Source organism: Mobula birostris, chromosome 12 (genome assembly GCF_030028105.1).
Source record: "Mobula birostris isolate sMobBir1 chromosome 12, sMobBir1.hap1, whole genome shotgun sequence".
NCBI classification, from domain to species: Eukaryota; Metazoa; Chordata; class Chondrichthyes; order Myliobatiformes; family Myliobatidae; genus Mobula; species Mobula birostris.
This window is the reverse complement of record NC_092381.1, coordinates 110,750,861-110,773,291: the sequence shown is the minus strand read 5'-3', so window position 1 is coordinate 110,773,291 and position 22,431 is coordinate 110,750,861. Positions and strand designations below refer to the sequence as shown.

At 46.4% G+C, this 22,431-nt stretch overlaps 1 protein-coding gene across 2 annotated transcripts in view; it reads left to right on the top strand.

Moving 5' to 3' along the window:
* Positions 1-4,293, top strand: part of LOC140206410 (SPARC-related modular calcium-binding protein 1-like) — a 111,827-nt gene extending 107,534 nt beyond the window's left edge. For both annotated transcript variants that reach the window (XM_072274777.1, XM_072274776.1), the window contains exon 11: positions 2,470-4,293. In XM_072274777.1, coding sequence (XP_072130878.1) covers positions 2,470-2,734 — 265 coding nt within the window. In that variant the 3' untranslated portion in view covers positions 2,735-4,293. The remainder of the gene's footprint in view (positions 1-2,469) is intronic.
* The last annotated feature ends 18,138 nt before the right edge of the window (positions 4,294-22,431 follow it).

Sequence of the window (22,431 nt, the reverse complement as noted above, 5' to 3'; positions counted from 1 at the left end):
GGACATTACACATCGTTCGTCCTCAGCACTGGTTCAAGTAGTAGGAAACACTGCAGCATCTTCATCAAGTCACCTGAATCGCAGTTTGCCATGAGGCCAGTGTTTGTGATACAGATATTAATTTTGCTCCTCCTGGAGCCATGATGCACTACTGCTCAGAAGGAGGTTCTTTGGCCATCTCGTCTGTGCGGAAATATTCTGCTTAGTCCCGGACCACACCCCTCCCATCCACGCACCCATCCAACCTTCTCTCAAGCATTGAAATCAAACCTGCATCCAGCACCACCCCCACCCCCCACTGGCAGCTCGTTCCACACTTGCACCATCTTCTGAGTGAAAACGTTCACCCTCTGTTTCCCCTTAAGTATTTTACCTTTCACCCTTAACCTATGACTCCCAGTTCTAGTCTCTCCAACATCAGTGGAAAAAGTCCATTTGCATTTACCCTGTCTACACCTCAGTTGGGTGGTGGGGTGGAGATATGTCTCTACCAAATTCCTTCCCTCCGCTAGCCTGCGGGTCACCCTCGGGCAAGGTGTACACCTGCTTAGCCCCTCCTCCTCCTCCACGGAGATACGTCTTTACCAAATTCCTTCCCTCCGCTAGCCTGCAGGACACCCTCGGACAAAGTGTAGCACCTGCTTAGCCCCTCCCGCCCCCTCCCGCCCACCCGGAATCAGGGTCACGTGAAGCCATGGGATCAGGTGGCGGATGGTTGTATGAGCAGCCGGTTCATATCACAAGTCCTGGTTATGTGACCACTGACACCAGGCAGACAATCCCTGAAGAGTATTGATAATGGCCGGGGTCACCGGTCTTGTAAAGACACTGCCCAGAAGAAGGCAATGGCAAACCTCTTCTGTAGAAAAAAATTGCCAAGAACAATCCACGGTCATGGAAAGAGAAGAGATTCCGAAGAGCTTCAGATTAAAGACAGATGGAAGACCGTGATTGCCCATGTCATACGACGCGGCACATAATGGTGATGATCCATAAGTACGTGAATTGCATATGACATGATGCTACCATGTGATACGTGCGCACCCCACCTAAAGTAAATGGCAAACTTAAGACTCACCTCTACTGGCTCTCTTGTTTTCCTTTGGATTAGCTTAATGTTTTGAAGTTACACTGGGGTTTTGGAAAAAGCTCCCTTCTGGCAAGCTGTTATAGGGCTATCAAAACAAAAAATTCGTGCCATCCCCCAGGCAGTTAATCTGTCAACCACTCTAGTTAGCCACCTCCCCCACCCGCTCTATCTATTTCCTCAGTCACTGCACTTTAAGCCACGTTTTATAATGCTGTTTACATTGTAAATCCATGCTGGCATTTCTTTATTTTTGTACATTTATTCTATATTCATACTAACTTTATTTTCATATAGTTTTTTATTCTTTAGAATTGTTGAATGTTTTTTGTTGCACATTGTACCAACACACCACAGCAAATTCATAATGCATAGGGAGAATAAAGTTGATCCTTAACTGGCTTTTATAGTATACTGAGGTTGATCTTGACACCACAAGTTATTCATACAGCCAGAATGGAACCTGAGACTTCGTATTTTAGTCATAGTCTTAGTCATACTTTATTGATCCCGGGGGAAATTGTTTTTTGTTACAGTTGCACCATAAATAATTAAATAGTAATATGTAAATTACGCCAGGAAATAAGTCCAGGACCAGCCTATTGGCTCAGGGTGTCTGACCCTCCAAGGGAGGAGTTGTAAAGTTTGATGGCCACAGGCAGGAATGACTTCCTATGACGCCCTGTGTTGCATCTCGGTGGAATGAGTCTCTGGCTGAATGTACTCCTGTGCCCACCCAGTACATTATGTAGTGGATGGGAGACATTGTCCAAGATGGCATGCAACTTAGACAGCATCCTCTTTTCAAACACCACCGTCAGAGAGTCCAGTTCCATCCCCACAACAACACTGGCCTTACGAATGAGTTTGTTGATTCTGTTGTTGTCTGCTACCCTCAGCCTGCTGCCCCAGCACACAACAGCAAACATGATAGCACTGGCCACCACAGACTCGTAGAACATCCTCAACATCGTCCGGCAGATGTTAAAGGACCTGAGTCTCCTCAGGAAATAGAGACAGCTCTGGCCCTTCTTGTAGACAGCCTCAGTGATTATTTATCATCAGTGATCATTTATTAATGAGATAGAGTGTGGGACAGGCCCTTCTGGCCTTCCGAGCTGTGCTGCCCCACAATCCCCCCGTTTAATTCTAGCCTAGTCATGGGACAATTTACAATAGCTAACCAGCACACCTTTGGACTGTGGGAGGAAACAGGAGCACCTGGAGGAAACCCACGCAGTCAGGGGGAGAACTTACAGGCAGCGGCAGGAATTGAACCTGGGTCTACTGTACTGCAGAGCATCGTGCTAACCACTATGCTACCGTGCTGACCCCAACGTTTTATTATGGCATAGTAGATGTGTATTGTATTCCTTTTACAGACTTTCTGAAGGATCGGTCGGTTTTTTGCTGGAAGACCGCGCCATTCGCTGGTACTTTGGCAAGCTGGACAAGGACCTCAACAATGAGATCTCCGAGAAGGAGCTGAGGCCCTTTAGGGTCTACCTGAGGAAGAACGCCAAGCCGCGGAAGTGCACCAGGAAATTCGTTGAGTACTGTGACCTCAACGGCAGCAAGTCCATCTCCCTGCACGAGCTGAAGGGATGCTTGAGTTTCATCAAAGGCAGAAGTAGGCGAACGTTTTAATAACTTTCAGACAACGTGGTCATCAGGGGAAAAGACGCTGGGAAGCGGGCAGTGCATAGTGGTATAATGGTTATGTGACTGGATTATTAATTATACTCTAGATTATTAGTTTGATGTGTTAGAGCCTGATGCACTTTTGAATATTGCACCTTCACTCCCCACCCACCCTTCAAGCTCGCCTGTTTTAATTGCAAAGAGAAATGATACTGTGAGTCAGGGGTTCCCAACCTGAGGCCCTTGGTCCTGTCAGATAATGGTAGGGGTACTTACTTACTGCCTGTTACGCCTCTGGCGTTTAAGGCAGCAATGAAGGTCCTCCATCTCTGGCGGTGTTCAGGGCTTCCTTCATCGTGTCGGTATTCCTCTCGGTTTTCACTACTGTCAGTCATGTAAGTCCCGGGTGGAGACTCAGGAATACCGTCACACTCAGATGTAGAAGAATTCTTCATTGCTGTTTCCATAACAATTTTGTTTGACCAGTCAGGGTTGTCAGCCCTGAGCTGAACCTCCGAACCTGGAGGACCGCTGACCACTCTTAGTCTGACCTCTACCCTTTGACATTTTTGGGTGACCTCACCAAGAGCCAAACCAGGAAGACCTGATTCCAGCCAATGTAGCTCTCTGGGTCATTGAGGCACACAAGCCTCCAAACCCCATGACAAGGTTGTGGTCCTCTTGGTGGAATGGTAGAGGTCCATGGTATATCCATGGCATAAGGTGTAGTGGTTAGCACAATGCTTTGCAGTGCAGGAACCTGGGTTTAATTTCCACCACTTGTAAGGAGTTTGTACGTTCTCCCTGTTTCCTCTGGGTGCTCCTGTTTCCTCCCCACAGTCCAAAGACGTACTGGTTGGTGGGTTAATTGGTTATTATAAATTGTCCCGTGATTTGAGTAAAATTTAAGGCATCCGTTAGTCTTGCGAGACCATGGATCTGCGCCTGGAAAGTCTTCACTCTCCAAGTTGCAGGCCTGGGCAAGGTTGTATGGAAGACCAGCAGTTGCCCATGCTGCAAGTCTCCCCTCTCCACGACACCAATGTTGTCCAAGGGATTAGGACCCATACAGCTTGGCACCAGTGTCGTCGCAGAGCAATGTGTGATTAAGTGCCTTGCTCAAAGACACAACATGTTCCCTCGGCTGGGGCTCGAACTCACAACCTTCAGGTCGCTAGTCCAATGCCTTAACCACTTGGCCACATGATTAGGCTAGGGTTAAATCAGGGGATTGCTGGGCAGAACAGCTTGAAGAGCTGGAAGGGCCTATTCCACTCTGTATCTCAATAGATAGAGAGAGAGATAATGAGAGAAAGAGAAAAAGAAGGAAGAAAAGTTGGGAACCCCTGCCGTAAGCAGTCTTGTAGACCAGTGGACATCCTCTTGGCATGGCCAAGAGTCGCTGGTCTTCTCGGTAGGCTTTCACCGCATCTACATCTACAGATGGACTACATCTACTACGTGGTGCAGGCTCTGCAAAAATAGTCAAAGCTGACTAAAGAACAAGGTCACCGGGGCCAGGTTTTGACATGATACTTCTTTGTGGACCATTTTAAAATCTAAGCATGTCATACATTTTATAGCTATTGATACTTTTTTAAGGTTTGTGTAATAAACAAAATGCACTTTTTACACAACTGGATTCTCAGCCTGGGTCCTCTGTACAAGTATTGTCCACGTGCACCACCCAGAGTGTCGTGGTTAGTGCGGCGCTGTTGCAGCTCCGGGTGCTGGAATTCCGGGGGCCAATTCCGACGTCCCCTGTAAGACAGTTTGCATGTTCCTTCCCGCGTGCGCATGCGTTTGCCCCGAGTGCTCTGGTTCCCTCGCACGCAGCCCAAAGAAATACCGGTTGGTGGGTTAAATGGTCATTTTAAATTGTCCTGTGATTAGGCTGTAGTTAGATAGATGGGTTGCTGGTGGCATGGATCGTTGATCCGGAGGAACCTGTCCTGTGCAATTTCTGGGTTTCTCTACCCCAGGGGCTTGTGGAGGTTGGGTCATTAGGGGTATTTTGAGTGGATGTGGGTCAGTTGGGCTGGAAAGGGGCTTGTTCCACGTTGCATCCCTAAATAAATACATAAAATTCCTCATTCCGATACTCCGCGGACAATGTTATTGGGCTTTAAAAAAACTGTGACGAAGGCGCATCCCGGCACTCCCATTGGTCAGGATCCTCTCACACGTTGACCCTCACCCCTCCCCCTTGCACTCCTCCCCATTCCAGTCCTCCGATCTTCCCCAGTGATCATCCTCAATAGAACAAAGAGCAATACAGAACAGTACAGGCCCTTCAGCCCACGAAACTGTGCTCCCCTGCTTAAAGGAAATTTATTACCAAAGTATGTGCATATCACCACTTCAAAGATTCAAACAATATCAAAGTATGGTATACAACCCTGAGATGCATCTTCCCCATTGACAGGCACGAAACAAACAAACACCATGCAAAGAAAAACATCAATGTCTCAGGCGTACATAAAAGTGCAAATAGCAAAAGAGGAAAGAAAATACAAGCAAAAAACACAATATAAAACAAAAAGTCAAAAGAGCTCTCTTTTTCTGAAATTACCCTGAGGTTCATTTTCCTGCAGACATTCACGGCAGACAGAGAAATGCAACAAAGACCGACAAACAATATGCAAAATCTTTAATCTACTCCAAGATCAATCTAACCTTTCCCTCCCACACAACTCCCCTCTCCCCCCCACCGTTTTTCTATTGCCCATATGCTTATCAAACAGTCTCTTACATGACCCTAATGCATCGGCCTGTAGCTCCACCCTGGCAGGGTGTGCCAGCTCCCACCCTTCTCCCTTCCCTCCTCCGATCTGCTGTCTGTACTTTCGTTCTCTGCAGCGGTGGGGGATCACAGTAAGGACATTCTTGTGTAAACATATGGTTGTGGTTTGTGCTGCTCTGCCTCAACCCATCAGTCCGGGCAGATGGGGCCTGTTGGGAAGGGGCAAAGGTGGGTTACTGGCGCCTTAAAACCAGTTGCTCCTGGCAGATGGGGCTTGTCAGCTGTGGTCGGCAGCTCATCCAGAAGAAAGAAGTCTCTGATCTGAAACCTCTGCTGCCTTGTGATTACACCGCTCAAGGCGAAGACTTCAGTAATAAACCCTGAGGGAAAAATCCGGAGCTGGAGTTCTTAAGGCAGTCCTACGTTGAGTTCAATATTGACTGGCAGCTGCTGTGATACTGCTGGTGCAAAACTGTGTCAGTCTCCGCAGTGCCTCTACGTTCATCAGCTGCGTGGAGAGGGGGAGCTCGCTGCACGGGCAACAGCTTGCTCTCCATATCGTCCTGCCCTGGCCTGTCTATCATGTAGACAGCTGGGACGTAACCTCCACGGACGACCCTGACCAACTGAGGACCCCAGTACTCCGCCTGACACTTGTACCTCGTGTTTGATCAACTGCTGGAGGGTGGGAAATGTGTGCTAAGCTCGTAGCTTGGCCTCACAGAGCACTGCATCTAATTGTGTCCTAGATACGGAGGAATTTAATCTTTTTTTAATATATACTCCTGTAGCAATGCAGGGAAGAACTTCTCGCTCTGACAGCATTTCCATTACGGAACAGCAAATTGATAGTCTGAAGAGTTGCAAATATTTAACAAGAGATTCTGCTAATCTTTATCAATGGAGTTACTTAATAGGTAGTCCATTCTAGAATTTATTTATGCAGACAAGTGCGAGGTATTGTGCTTCGGTAGGACCATCCAGGGTAGGTCTCACACAGTGAATGGTGGGCACTGAGGAATGTGGTTGATCAGAGGGATCTGGGAATACAGGTCCATAATTCATTGAAAGTGGTGGCACAGGTAGAGAGGGTCATAAAGAAAGTTACTGGCACATTGACCTTCAGAAATCAAAGAGATGGGATGTTATGTTGAAGTTGTATACGATGTTGGTGAGGTCTAATTTGGAGTATCGTGTGCAGTTTAGTCACCTACCTACAGGAAAGATGTAAATAAGGTTGAAAGAGTATAAGAGAAAATTCACAAGGATGTTGCTGGGTCTGGTTGAACAGGTTAGAACTTTATTCCCAAAAATGTAGGAAATTGAGGGGAGGTTTGAACAGCTTTAAGTTCCTTGGCATACACATCACTGAGGACCTCGTGGTCTGTACACACCAGCTGTGTGGTGAAAAAAGCACAGCAGTGCCTCTTTCACCTCAGACGGTTGAAGAAGTTTGGTATGGGCCCCCAAATCCTAAGAATTTTCTACATGGGCACAATGTCAGCATCCTGACTGGCTGCATCACTGCCTGGTATGGGAACTGTATTTCCCTCAATCACAGGACTCTGCAGAGAGTGGTGCAGACAGCCCAGCACATCCATAGATGTGAACTTCACATGATTCAGGACATTTACAAAAACAGGTGTGTAAAAAGGGCCCATAGGATCACTGGGAACCCAAGTCACCCCAACCACAAACTGTTCCAGCTGCTACTATCTGGGGAAAAAGTACCACAGGATAAAAACCAGGACCAACAGGTTCCGGGACAGCTGCTTCCACCAAGGCCATCAGACTGATTAATTCATGCTGACACAACTGTATTTCTATGTTATATTGACTTTCCTGCTGTATATACTATTCATTATAAATTACTATAAACTGCACATTGCACATTTAGACGGAGATGTAATGTAAAGATTTTTACTCCTCGTGTATGTGAAGGATGTAAGAAATAAAATCAATTCAATTCAATTCAAAATTATGATGGGTATAGATAGGGTAAGCGCAAGCAGGCTTTCTCCACTGAGGTTGGATGGGATTACAACCAGAGGTCATGGGTTAAGGGTGAAAAGTGAAAAGTTTAAGGGGAACATAAGGGGAAACTTCTTCACTCAGAGGGTTGTGAGAGTGTGGAACGAGCTGCCAGCACAAGTGGTGCACATGAGCTTGATCTCAGCATTTAAGAAAAGTTTAGATAGGTATGTGGACGGTATGTGGAGGGCTGTGTATCCCGGTGCAGTTCAATGGGAGTAGGCAGTTTAAATAGTTTGGCACAGACTAGATGGGCTGAAGGGACTGTTTCTGTGTTGCAATGTTCTATTTCTCTATGACTCTACGAAACTAAACTTAACAAGCTGAAACAGAAGGCACCAGATCGCATTGCTAAGAGCGAGTCGCTCGAGAAGAACACAAGGAATTCTAAATGATTAATGACTCTCGTTAAACAAAGATTAGCCATTTGAGTTGTTCTTAAAAACCTCGGAGACCAGTGCGCCTGGCGCCCCACGCAGGCCTGGAGAGCGCATTACAGGATCCAGAGCAACGCACAAAATTCTTGAGGAACTGTTTAGGTCAGGCAGCTCCCATGGAGAGGAAGAAACAGTCGACGTTTTAGCACCTTTCATCGGCAGAGGAAAGGTCGGGGTGGGGGGGGGAGAAGCCAGAATAAGGAGGGAGGGGGAAGGAGTACAAGAAGGTAATATGTGAACCCAGGTGAGGTCGAGGGTAGGTGGATGGGGAAGAGGCAATGAGATGATACATGGAAAAGATGAAAATCTGAAGAAGGAATCTGATATGAGGAAAGGTTTCAGAAGATGAGTTCTGCTTAGATGGTCTAGCAGAAAGGTTGAAGGACCTGCCTCTGAAGCAGGTTCTAATAACCTCTTGTTCTGTTTGTTGCTAGTTATCCATGTACTGGAAGTACAGCCATTGGAGTTTGGGAACTTCACACACAAAATTCAATTAGATCACGACTAGGTCAGGCTGTTAAGTGTGTGTCTTTTGAAGGGCGACTCCCAAGATGTGGAAAGTGGTTGATATTTTCCAGAGGGAAGGAGGGGCAAGTTGGTCAAGAACAGTTACCTTACCGATGTTGACTGCTAAGCCCGTTAAATGAATGATGCTAACTCTGGGAGCCTAGCGTTTAGCTCGTGTGAAGACCAGCATCATCTGGCTACTTCAGCATAGTCACCAAAGTTGTGGTGACCTTGTGCCTGGAGTGCACTTGCTGCTGGTTTCCGGTAGTCTTAAAGATTACATAGAGCAGTAGAGGCATTTTGGCACACAACGTTGTGCCAGTACTTTAATCTACTCCAGGATAATTCTAACCTTTCACTCCCACATAGCCCTCCATTTTTCTATCATCATTGTGCCTACCTAAGGGATTCTGAAGTGTCCCTAATACATTTGCCTTTAACTGTACTCCGGCAGTGCCCACTGTTCTTGGTGTGAAAAAAACACTTACCTCTGACATCCCCTCACTTACTCTCATCCACACCTACCACTGTGTATCAAAACTTACCTCTGATATCCCCCCCCCCCCATACTTTCCTCCAATCACCTTAAAATGATACCCTCTCACGTTCAGCATTTCTGCCCTGCGATGAAGACCCTGGCTGGCCACCCGATCTGTGTATCTTATCATTTTGCACACCTCTATCACGTCACCTCTCATCCTGCTTCACTCCAAAGAGAAAAGCCCTAACTCACTCCCTCCCCGACAGTTTCCTCCAAATACCTTAAAATTATGCCCCTGGTATTAACCATTTCTGCCCCAGCTCACTCAACCTCTCCTCATAAGTCATGCTCTCTGATCCAGGCAGCATCCCGGTAAATTTCCTCTCTAAAGCTTCCACATCCTGCCTATAATGAGGTGACCAGAACTGAGCTCAATATTATGGAGCTGCAACATTACCTTACGGCTGTTCAGCTCAATCCCCTGACTGATGAAGGCCAGCGCATCACACTTCATCTTAACCACCCTCTCAATCTGATTTCTTTATTTTGAGTTGCAGTACAGAACAGGCCCTTCCGGCCCAGTGAGCAGCAACCCACCTATTTAACACTGGCCTAATGACGGGACAATTTACAATGACCAACGAACCTACGAACCAGTATGTCTTTGGACTGTGACAGGGATCCCGAGCACCCAGAGGAAACCCGCGTATTCACGAGGAGGAACATAGAAAACTCCTTCCAGGCAGATTAAAATTGAGCTCTGAACTCCGATGCCCCGAGATGTAATGGCTCACTGTGCTGCCCTAACTTGCACAGCAACTTTGAGAGTTTGCTCCAGTCCTGTTGGAACTTTGGATGAGAGATGTAGCAATTTATTAGGGGGGGTGGGGGGGTGTATGGTTGGTGGTGGAGTTGTAAGTATCAGGGAAAACCTTGCACTCGGGACCGGTCTGTGTTGAACCTTCATTTGAGTTGACACCTGTTTTTCCTCCCTGCAAACATTCACTTCAGTACCTGACTTGCTAGTCTGAAGATCCGAGCCAAGCAGATCTTCGTAGTTTTGTGCCAGCTGGGGTTGTTGTTTGTCCACATGTTCATATGTGCATATGGGTAACAGATGTCAGCAAGCGCGTAAATCAAAACGCCACGTAATTCACATTAATCCTGCCTGTGAGAGTGAGCTAAGTAGACATAAGGTTAGTTTGGCGCCTTTGGAGGTTAGAATATTGACAGCAACACCCACAAGATGCTGGAGGAACTCAGCAGGTCAGGCAGCGTCTACGAGAAAGAGTAAAGAGTTGATATTTTGGGCTGAGACCCTTCATCAAGACTGGAAAGGAAGGGGGAAAAAGTCAGAGTGAGAAGGTGGGGCAGGGGAGGAAGAAGAAGATGGAGACGGGTGATAGGTGAAACCAGGAGAAGGGGAGCGGTGAAGTAAAGAGCTGGGAAATTGATTGGTGAAAGAGATAAGGGGAGGGGGGATCTGATAGGAGAGGGTAAAGGACCATGGGAGCATTGAAAGGGGAGAAGCACCAGAGGGAGGTGATGGATAGTTCGGGAGATAGGATGAGAGAGAGAAATGGGAATGGGGGATGGTGAAGGGGGGGGGTGCAATTACTGGAAATTTGAGAAATTGATGTTCATGCCATCAGGTTGGAGGCTACCCAGATGGAATATAATGTATTGCTCCTTCATCCTGAGGGTGGCCTCATCGTGGCAGTCAAGGAGGTCATCGGAATGGGAATGGGAAGCAGAATTGAAATGGGTGGCCACTGGGTGATCCCGTTTTTGTGGCAGATGGAGTGAAGATGCTCAGTAAAGCAGTCTCCCAATCTATGTTGGGTCTCACTGATATGCAGAGGGCGTGCCGGGAGAGCCAGATACCTGGGATACTGAATATTAAGAGTGGGCTGGGGTTAAAATTGGTACCATCACGTTTTACCTTTTAACTTTTTAGAAGTTACTTTGAATTTTTCTTCCTCTCCTGAGCTGATGCTGAAGGGAGCTTTGTAAGCATTCACAGAGGAAGTTTGGACCCTGGAATATGTCACAAGGCTTTACAAAGGAATTAAGAGTTTCAGGAAAGTGGAAGAGGAAGCAGGAAAGGGAAGCGTGCTAAAGTTTTCGGGAAAGCCTAGTGGAGAGTGAATCTGCAATCAGTGGCCACTTTATTAGGTACACCTGTACACCTACACGTTAGTTCACATATCTAATCAGCCAATCATGTGGCAGGAACTCAACGCATAAAGAATGCAGACACGATCACGTTGTTCAGCCCAAACAGAATGGGGGAGAAATGTGACCTAAATGACCTTGACTATGGCATGATGTTAGTGTCAGACAGGATGATTTGAGTATCTCTAAAACTGATGATCTCCAGGGATTTTCACACACAACAGTCTCTTAGAGGTTACAGAGAATTAAATTAGATTAGATTATGAGGACCCCTTTTATTGTCACTTAGTAATGCATGCATTAAGAAATGATACAATATTCCTCCGGTGTGATATCACAAAAACACAGGACAGACCAAGACTGAAAAACTGACAAAAACCACATAATTATAACACACATCAAAGTTGCTGGTGAACGCAGCAGGCCAGGCAGCATCTCTAGGAAGAGGTACAGTCGACGTTTCAGGCCGAGACCCTTCGTCAGGACTAACTGAAGAAAGAGCTAGTAAGAGATTTTAAAGTGGGAGGGGGAGGGGGTTATAACTATTATAACATATAGTTGCAACAGTGCAAGCAATACCATAACTGTCGAAGAACAGGCCATGGCACAGTAAAAAAGTTCAAAGTCTCTTGAAAGTCCCACATCTCACGCAGATGGGAGAAGGAAGAAAACTCTTCCTGCCATGCCCAACCACAGTCCAACTCTGAGTCGTCCGAAAAATTCGAGCCTCCGACCAGCCCTCTGACACCGAGTACTGAGCACCATCTCTGCCGAATGCTTTGACCTCAGCCTCGGTTGCCAGCAGCAGGCAAAGCCGGGGATTTTGGGGCCCTCCCTCCGGAGATTCTCGATCGCACAGTAGCAGCGGCAGCGAAGCGGGCATTTCAGAAGTTTCTCCAGATGTTCCTCTGTGTTTCTCATGTCTGTCTCCATCAAATCAGAATTAAGAATGGTGCGAGAAACAGAAAAACATTCATTGAGCAGCATTTCTGTGGACGAAGACACCTTGGTAATGAGAGAGGTCGGAGGAGAATGGCCAGACTGGTTCCAGCTGACAGGAAGGCGACAGTAACAAATATCGACACATTACAACAGCAGTATGCAGAAGAGCATGCCGATCCTTGAAGTGGATGGACGACAACAGCAGAAGACCATGAACATACACTCAATGGCCACTTTATTAGGTACAGGAGGCGCTGAATAAAATGACCACACGGGAATTGAGACTGGGTCGCTGGTACGGTAAAGTGCTGCGCTAACCACTACGGTACTGTGCCACCCCAAACTGAAGGGCGTAATGAAATACAGTACAATAAAGACAATCTTACACCTTTTGTAAACTTTTTTCTCATCTGTCTTTGTTCCAACTGTGTGGCAATGAAGGCTATGTGTGCAGGAACATTTTAGTTACTGCGTGGCTGTACACTGGTGCCTGTTAGAGGGAACAGTGCACTAATATGCCTATCTGAATGTCTCTTGAAAATAGTTCAGCCTCTACACCACCCGAGGCAGTGGGGCAGCTCTGTTGTGATTCCCTCTTGCTGACTCCAGCACACATATCCCAACACTACTCCGAAGCAGATATTCCGTTTGATTTTCAGTACCTGTAAAGGCAGCTATGGAAGTTGAACTTTTATTTAGATACAGCATGGAGTAGGCCCCCCGGCCCAACAAGCTGCACTGCCCGGCAACCCCGCTACTTAACCCTAGCCTAATCAAGGGACAATTTACAATGACTAATTAACCTACTGACCGGTACGTCTTTGGACTGTGGGAGGAAACCAGAGCACCCGGAGGAAACTCGCACGATTCAACAGGAGAACATACAAACTCGTTACAGACGGCACCGGAATTAAACTCTGAACTTGGGAATGCCCTAGCTGTAATAGCGATGTGCTAACCGCTACCTTACCATGGCGCCCTGATTAATTTAGCAGACTCTCTTGCCTGTTCCAGTAAAGAAGTCTAATTAGAAATGATGTTGACTAATTGAAAAGCTTCACTTCTCTTCCTATTCATGATCATCATCTTTATGTGCCATGCCGTATGACATGGGCAATCATGGGCTTTCCATGACGGTGATTGTTCTTGGCAAATTTCTCCACTGAACTGGTTTGCCATTGCCTCCTTCTGGGCCACAAGTTGGGTGACCCCAGCCATTATCAACACTCTTCAGAGATTGTCTGCCTGGTGTCAGTGGTTACATAACCAGGACTTGTGATCTGCACCGGCTGCTCATACAACCATCCACCACCTACTTTCATGAATTAGAATATGAGGACACGCAGTCATCTTTTATTGTCATTTAGTAATGCATGCTTTAAGAAATGATACAATATTTCCTCCGGTGTGATATCACAAAACACAGGACAGACCAAGACTGAAAAAACTAACAAAACCACATAAGTATAACATATAGTTACACCAGTGTAACAATACCATAACCTGATGAAGAACAGGCCATGGGCACAGTAAAAGAGTTCAAAGTCCCTCGAAAGTCCCACATCTCACACAGACGGGAGAAGGAAGAAAACTCTCCCTGCCCGACCACAGTCCGATTCTGAGTCATCCGAAAACTTCGAGCCTCTGATCACCTGTCTGACACGGAGTACCGAGCACCATCTCTATCTGAACGATTCAACCTCAATCTCGGTCGCCAACAGCAGGCAAAGCCGGGGACTTTGAGGCCTTCCCTCCGGAAGATTCTCGATCGCACAGTAACAACAGCAGCAAACTGGCATTTCAGAAATTTCTCTAGATGTTCCTCTGTGCTTTCACGTCTGTCTCCATCAAATCACAATTGTCCACTGACCCTGATTGGGGGGGGGGGGCCTGAGCAGGTAGTACACCTTGCCCAAGGGTGACCTGTAGGCTAGCAGAGGGAAGAAGTGACTTACACCACCTTTGGTAGAGATGTATCTCCACTCTGCCACCGCGGTCTTCCTATTGCAGATCGGAATATCACAGCCACTGGTCTATACTGATTTAGTCTATAGTTGTAATTGACCTTGGTGTTTGGTGCCAGATACAACAAAATTAGTTAGCATTCCTGCTAGTGTATGAATTCCCGAGTGTAAGAGCGATCAATACTTGTGCAACACAAAGTGCTCAGCAGGTCAGGCAGCACCTATTGAAAAGAATAAACAATCAATGTTTAGGGCCGAGACCCTTCTTTCGGACTGGAAAGGAAGTGGGAAGAAGCCAGAATGAGCAGGTAGGGGGAGGATGACACACTAGAGTGTGGTAGGTGGGTGGGTGGGTGGGGGGGGTGGAGTAAGAATCTGGGCCATACTGGATACGGTAGATGACCCCAACAGGCATGCATGTTCAAAGTTCAAAGTTCAAAATAAAATTTATTATCAGTGTACGTACATGTCACCACATACAACCCTGAGATTCTTTTTCTGTGGGCATACTTAGAAAATCTATAGAACAGTAACTGTAAACAGGATCAATGGACATGAAACTGTGCGAATGCAGATATAAATGTGAGATGTCACCTCACCCGGGAGGACTGCTTGGGGCCCTGAATGGAGGTGAGGGAGGACGTGAATGGGCAGGTGTAGCACTTAGACTGCTTGTAAGGTGCCGTGAGGGAGATTAGTGGGGAGAGACAAGGGAACCGTTGAAGGAATGATCTCTGTGCAAGGTGGAGAGTAAAGGGTGAGTGAAGATATGTTTGGTGGTAGAGTGTCATTGAAAATGGTGGAAGTTGTGGAGGTTCATGGGATGGTAGGCGAGGACAAGGAACTCTATCACTGTTAAGGCAGTGGGAAGATGTCTGTGAAATGGAGGAGATGTGGGTCATTCTCTGCTCTCAGGCCTGATCCCTGCCACCTCAATTCAGCCCATACACTACACTACACTACACTACACTACACTACACTACACTACACTACACTACACTACACGACACGACACGACACGACACGACACGACCATGCTGCACATTCAAGACTTAAGTTCACACCAAAAAAATGGTCAATCAGATGGTTCAAAAGCTCAACTCTGACAGGGATGTTTCAGGCTATTGTTTGCAGTGATCATTTACAGAAGAAGTGTGATTAATAAAGTATTTAGTAATTGCCCTACAACCATCAGGCTCCTGAACCAGTGTGGATAACTTCACTCACCACAATGAGCCTCAGGTCCCACACCACCAGGTTCAGGAACAGTTATTACCCCACAACCATCAGGCTCCTGAACCAGTGTGGATAACTTCACTCACCACAATGAGCCTCAGGTCCCACACCACCAGGTTCAGGAACAGTTATTACCCCACAACCATCAGGCTCCTGAACCAGTGTGGATAACTTCACTCACCACAATGAGCCTCAGGTCCCACACCACCAGGTTCAGGAACAGTTATTACCCCACAACCATCAGGCTCCTGAACCAGTGTGGATAACTTCACTCACCACAATGAGCCTCAGGTCCCACACCACCAGGTTCAGGAACAGTTATTACCCCACAACCATCAGGCTCCTGAACCAGTGTGGATAACTTCACTCACCACAACTCTGAACTGACTCTGCAGCCTATAAACTCACTTTCAGGGACTCTACAATGCTTGTTCTCAGTAATTGAACAGTTTGCCTTTTGCACATTAGTTACTTATCAATATTTGTTGATGGAAATTCTCTATAAATTCTATTGTATGATTTTATTTTCCTGTAAATGCCTGCAAGAAAACAAATCTCAGGGTACTCTGTGGTAAGATATAAACTTTGATCATATATTTACTTCGACTTTGACTATCTCACAGAAGAGAAAAGAAACTTTTCCCAGTATCCGGAACGTTTGCTGCCAATTATCATCATTAAAGCAGATTATCTGATCATTATCATATTGTCTGTGGAAACTAACTGTGTGCAGTTTGCCTCTGAATGTTAAAACATTGACTTGAGTAACTTGCCTGAACATAGGATTTAAAATGCTCTAGCGGTAAGATGAATCACAGCAACTTCTACGGGTGGATTGTCATTTTTAAATGCATTTTTTACTGTTGCAAGACTCTGCTGGACATTGAGAACTTAAGGTTTGGCTCCAGCTCTGGTCTACCCCATCAGCAAGTTGCCTGTTGGCCGAGAAACTGAAGGAACTGGACTGTGATGCTGCCTGCAACAGAGAGGCGTTGGTGCGCGGAGGAGGCATGTAGTCCAACAAAGATTCAAAAAGATTCAAAGTATATTTATGGAATACAACCCTGAGATTCAACCTGCTGAAGGCAACCACAAAAACAAAGAAACACCATGAAACCGAATTAAGAAAACATCAAACACCCAACACGTGAAAAAGATCAAACTGAGCAAACGGCAATAAGCAAGCAAACGCACAGAGTATGGACCATCAAACCAGGAGTCCAGTTTCGTTCAGTTCAGCGGCTCGGTGCTAGCCCACTGCAGGCAGCGCGCAGAGCCATTTGCTGCAGCGCCCCAGTCCGTATTGATCACCGCCCCCCCCAATCAAACTGCTCCAAAACACCAAAAAAAAGAGTAACCAGAATTTAAGCACACATGCAACATGAACTTCAAAGTTCCCCCAAAACAAGTCTAGAGCCTTACCGATCAGTCCTTGCAGCATGGAACTCAAAACTCCTGCACCTTCCTCTGACAGCGGCTAGCGAGAGAGAGAGGTAGACCGTTCAAACACAGGCAGACGGTGCCAAGCACTCACCTGTCCTCTGCTCTCATCCTTGTTGACTTCAAACTTGCTCGGCACCTCAATCGGAGAGAAGCAATGGAGTCGGTCATGGACTCCAGGCCACATACTCTGCTCCAAACCTCATCAAAATCCCTTGGAGGCAGCAAGGTGCCAAATCACTCAAGCAGCCTAAACTATAAATCTTGGGTTCCAATCATATGCAGCTTAGTAGGAGAATTATATTTGAAAGAAGAAGTAGAGTTAAAAGAAGTAGTTTTGTGCACTGTCCGCATTGTTCAGCAAGAGACCATCTCAACTATTTTCTTGTGATCACAAGACCCTTTTGACATTGGTGGTGAAATTGCTTTATTGGCAAATGGCGGGGGGGGGGTTGGAGTTGTGTGGCCTCAGTTGTAGCGAGGACCAGGCCTCAGACTGTGGTGTCCCCTACTTGCAACCGTCCGGGCGAGCGCTCCACTGGATCTCAAGTAGTGCAGTATCCATGCTGGAGCTGGTGCTGCCCCCGGTGTTTGCACAGCAGAAGACAAGCTGTATTGTGTTCAGCTGCAGATTGCTGTAACATTCATGGACACAGGGACTTGGACTATATTTTTTTCTGTGGCTGCCCGTTTACTGCTATCTTATTTGTGCCTTGAGCTGTTGCTACTGTGTTTTGTACCTTGGTCCTGGAGTAATGCTGTTTCGATTGCTGTATTTGTGGGTTTTTATGTATGGTTAAATGACAATTCAACTTGAACTTGAAATGGTTTAGGATATATGAGCTATCTAAATCAACTTATCCTAATGTCTTAATGTAGAGGTTCAAAACATTAGCATTTCCTCCCATAAATGCTGCTGGACATGCAGAATTAGAGTCACTGAGAAGTACAGCACAGAAACAGACCCTTCAGCCCAACTAGTTCATGCCACCAGAATTTGTTGCTCCAGATTTAAGCACCTGCAGTCCCTTTTGTCTCTATCTATCTGTCTCCCTCCTCCTCCCCTTTCCTTGGAATAGTCTTTCATACGGATTACCATCAGCTTCACCATCATCTCCGGCATTGAGTTCCTGATCAGTTGGGTTTATTAACACTGCTGTTCTAACCCTACCCCTTATACTTTTGTTTTAGAACATAGAGACCAGTACAGCACAGGAACAGGCCCTTTAGTCCACAGTGTTGTGCCAAATCAGATAAATTAGTAACCAAATGGTCCCTTATGACTACACAATATCCATATCCTTCCATTTTCCATACATTCATGTGCTTATCTGTGAGGGCTCTGTTGGTCAGAGCTGACCAGAGATGTTGTGCCCAGCTGCCTAGAAACACAAGCCAGGACAGTTCGAAATGGAGAGAAAGATGTTGCCCATGTAGCAAGCTCCCCCTCTCCATGTAGCTGATGAACCCAAAGGAACAGCACAGACCGATACAGTTTGGCACCAGCAGCATTGCTGGAGTTGCCAGTCAGTGTTGAACTCAATGTAGGACTGCCTTAGGACTTTTCCTCAGGGTTTACTCTCATGGCCTTCCCCATGAGTGGATATAGGTGCAAGGTAGCGGAGGCTTGAGGTCAAAGTTTTTCTTCTCCTAGATGAGCTGCCAACCACGGCTGACTAGCCTCATCTGCCCAAAGCGACTAGTTTTAAAGTGCCAGTCACCTGCCTTTGCCCCTTCTCCTGTCAGTAGAAACAGATTTGCTGGGCTTTGTAGCTAAGCAAGGCGTCAAGGCCAGGAGTTGGACTTGATTGCACGTCATCAGGAGCATTTAAAAGGTAGTGGGAGCTTGTCCCCATTACCACCCCTGGCTATAACAGCCTTAGGGATCCATGTTTGGCTTATCTAAACTTCTCTTATAAGTCCCTAATGTGTCTGCCTCTATCATCATCCCAGTCAGCGCATTCCAGGCATCCACCACACTGTGTTAACAAAAAAAACTATCCTCTGGCATCTCCTTTGAAGTGACCCCCTCTCACCTTCAATGCATGCCCTCTGGTATTAGACATTTCAACCCTGGGAAACCGATACTGTCTGTCTATCTATGCCCCTCTTTGTGGCCGCAGAACAGCGCAGACATAAAATTACTATAAATTACTCTCCTCTTGCGCTATCTTGTAATGAGGTAGTATTCATGGCTTCATACTGCAATTATAAAAAAAATCCCCTCATCCCTCCCTTTAAAACTCATACCTCATCTTAGCTTTCTAATTGAGTGCATTACTGTCTGATATTGGGGGAGGGAGGAGGGGGGTGGTCTAATGCACAGAATCGTTGTAAACTCAGTCAGCTCCATCATGGGCACTAGCCTCCGTAGTATCCAGGACCTCTTCAAGCAGCGGTGCAGCAAAGAGGCAGCGTCCATCATTAAGGACCCCCATCTCTCAGGACGTGCCCTCTTCTCATTGCTACCATCCACCACTCTTACTGTAATTTAGAGTTTTTATTATTAGAAAAGAGAGGAGGACCTTTCAGCCTATGATGATGTGACAACCTTTTAATCTATTCCAAGATCAATCAAACTCTTCCCTCCCACATAGCCCTCCATTTTTCTATCACACGTGTGTCAATCTACATGTCTCTTAAATGTCTGCAACGTATCTGCTACTCCATGACAACACCTTCCGCACATTCACCACTCTTTTTTTAAAACCTACCCGACATTCCCCTTATACTTTCCTCCAACTTAGACCCCTTTGGGTTAGCCACTTATGCCCTGAGTATAAGGTCTCTGGCTGTCCACTCAATCTATGCTCCTATAAGTCATCTCTCACCTTCCTTCACTCCAAAGAGAAAATCCCTAGCTTGCTCAACCTCTCCTCTTAAGACATGCTCTCTAATCCAGGCAGCATCCTGGTAAATCTCCTCTGCACCGTCTCTAAAGCTTCCACATCCTCCCTATAATGAAGTGACCAGAACTGAACACAATATTCCAAGTGTGGTCTAACCAGGGTTTTAAGGAGCCTCATTCTGTTTAAACCTCTTTTCGATCAAAAGCAAGTTTCTTTTGACAGTGGAAAGAGTTTCATTTCTATTTAAACCCCTCCTATATATCTAGCATCCCCATCCCCCACATAATCCTCTCTGCTCAGAAAGATGACATCTTCATCTCTCCTAAAGTATTGTATCAAATGGAAAAATTCTGGGTATACTGAGAATCAGGCACAGAAGACAATAGAGGCCAAGTATAGCAGGAAACAATCTAGAATAGAACGTCCCTCTAGAACAGAGATGAAGAGGAATTCCTTTATCCAGAGGGTGGAAACTGTGGAGTTCACTGCTATGGATGGCTGTGGAAGTCAAGTCATTGGGTATATTTGAAGTGGAGGCCAGTAGGTTCTTGAATAGTCAGGGTGTCAAAGGTTATGAGGAGAAGGCAGGAGAACGGGGTTGAGAGGGACAATAAATCGGCCATGATGGATAGGTGGAGCAGACTCTTTGGGCCGAATGGCCTAATTTGGCTCCTACGTCTTATAGTCTACAACTTGTTCCCCTTTATACATTAGATGTTTGTTATTTATAGTTTTTCATTAAACCTTCCATATTTTAAATCATCTATCTGCCGATCCAAGAGTTTCTCAAAAGTCCCTAATGTATTTTCCTCTGCCACCACCCCTGGAAAGGCTTCCCCCACCACCCTCTATGTAAAGACAACTTAACCTCTGGCATTTCCCCTCGACTTCCCTCCAATCATTCTAAAATTATGCCTCCTCGATTAGCCAGGTTCTCGCTGCTCTGCTGGGGAAAGAAATTGAGGGGCATTTTGTTTTGATAAAAGATAGCTGGGGGAAAAAAGGATAGTTTAATGCAAGGGTTCCCAACCTGTGGTCCACGGACCCCTCGGTTAATGAAACAAAATTTCCTCTTATTGCTCGATGCTGGGGGATCTGTGTGGCCTTGGTCATAGTGAGGATGAGGCCTCAAGCCATGGTGTCACCAGTGTACTGTCACCAGGAGAGAGGTGTCGGAGCTGGTGTGCTCCACCAGGGGGCGGCGGGGCTCGGCGTTCAGGCTGGAGCCGGTGCTTGGCTGAAGACCACCTGTATTGTAGTCGTCTTCAGATCTCTGTGGCATTGGATGGCTTGCGTTTGGACTCTCTTATTGTGAGCCTGTACCAGAAAACAAGGTATGATTTGCGGAGTGCTACTTCTAGGGCGAAGGGACAATTTCGAATGAAGTTGGAGGCGATATCAGATGCATGACAACTCTGGCAGGGACAGCAAGACATTACTTCCTACAAAGCGAAACCCAATAGCATGAATGGCAGCGATGCTTCACTACCAGATGAACTCAATGCCTTCTATGCCCACTTTGAAAGGGAGAATATAACTACAGCTGTGAAGATCCCTGCTGCACCTGATGACCCTGTGATCTCTGTCTCAGAGGCTGGTGTTAGTCTGTCTTTAAAGAGAGTGAACCCTCACAAGGCAGAAGGTCCTGATGGAGTACCTGGTAAGGCTCTGAAAACCTGTGCCAACCAACTAGTGGGAGTATCCAAGGCCATTTTCAAACTCTCACTGCTATGGACGGAAGTTCCCACTTGCTTCAAAAAGCCAACAATTATACCAGTGCCTAAGAAGAATAATGTGGGCTGCCTTAACGACTATTGCCCGGTAGCACTCACACCTACAGTGATGAAATGCTTTGAGAGGTTGGTCATGACTAGACTGAACTCCTGCCTCAGCAAGAACCTGGACCCATTGCAATTTACCTATCACCACAACAGGTCAATGGCAAACACAATCTCCATGGCTCTTCACACGGCTTTAGACCACCTAGACAATACAAACACCTACGTCAGGATGCTGTTAATCAGTATTTAATATCGTAGCTCAGTATTTAATATCATCATTCCCACAATCCTGATTGAGAAGTTGCAGAACCTGGGCCTCTGTACCTCCCTCTGCAATTGGATCCTCGACTTCCTAACCAGAAGACCACAGTCTGTGTGGATTGGTGATAACATCCGCCTCGCTGACGATCAACACTGGCCCACCTCAGGGGTGTGTGCTTAGCCCACTGCTCTACTCTATCTATACACGTGACTGTGTGGCTAGGCATAGCTGAAACACTATCTACAAATTTGCTGATGATACAACCATTGTTGGTAGAATCTCAGCTGGTGACGAGAGGTTGTACAGGAGTGAAATATGCCAACTAGTGGAATGGTGCCACAGCAACAATCTGGCACTCAACGTCAGTAAGATGAAAGAGCTGATTGTGGACTTCAGGAAGGGTAAGACAAAGGAACACATACCAATCCTCATAGAGGGATCAGAAGTGGAGAGAGTGAGCAGCTTCAATTTCCTGGGTGTCAAGATCTCTGAGGATCTAATCTGGTCCCAACACATTGATGTCGTCATAAAGAAAGCAAGGCAGCGGCTATACCTTATTAGGAGTTTGAAGAGATTTGACATGTCAACAAATACACACAAAAACTTCTATAGTTGTACTGGGGAGAGCATTCTGACAGGCTGCATCACCGTCTGGTGTGGAGGGGCTACCGCACAGGACCGAAAGAATCTGCAGAAGGTTGTAAATCTCGTCAGCTCCATCTTGGGCACTAGCCTACAAAGTACCCAGGAGACATCTTTAGGAAGCGGTGTGTCAAAAAGGCAGCGTCCATTACTAAAGACCTCCAGCACCCAGGACATGCCCTTTTCTCACTGTTACCATCATTTAGGAGATAC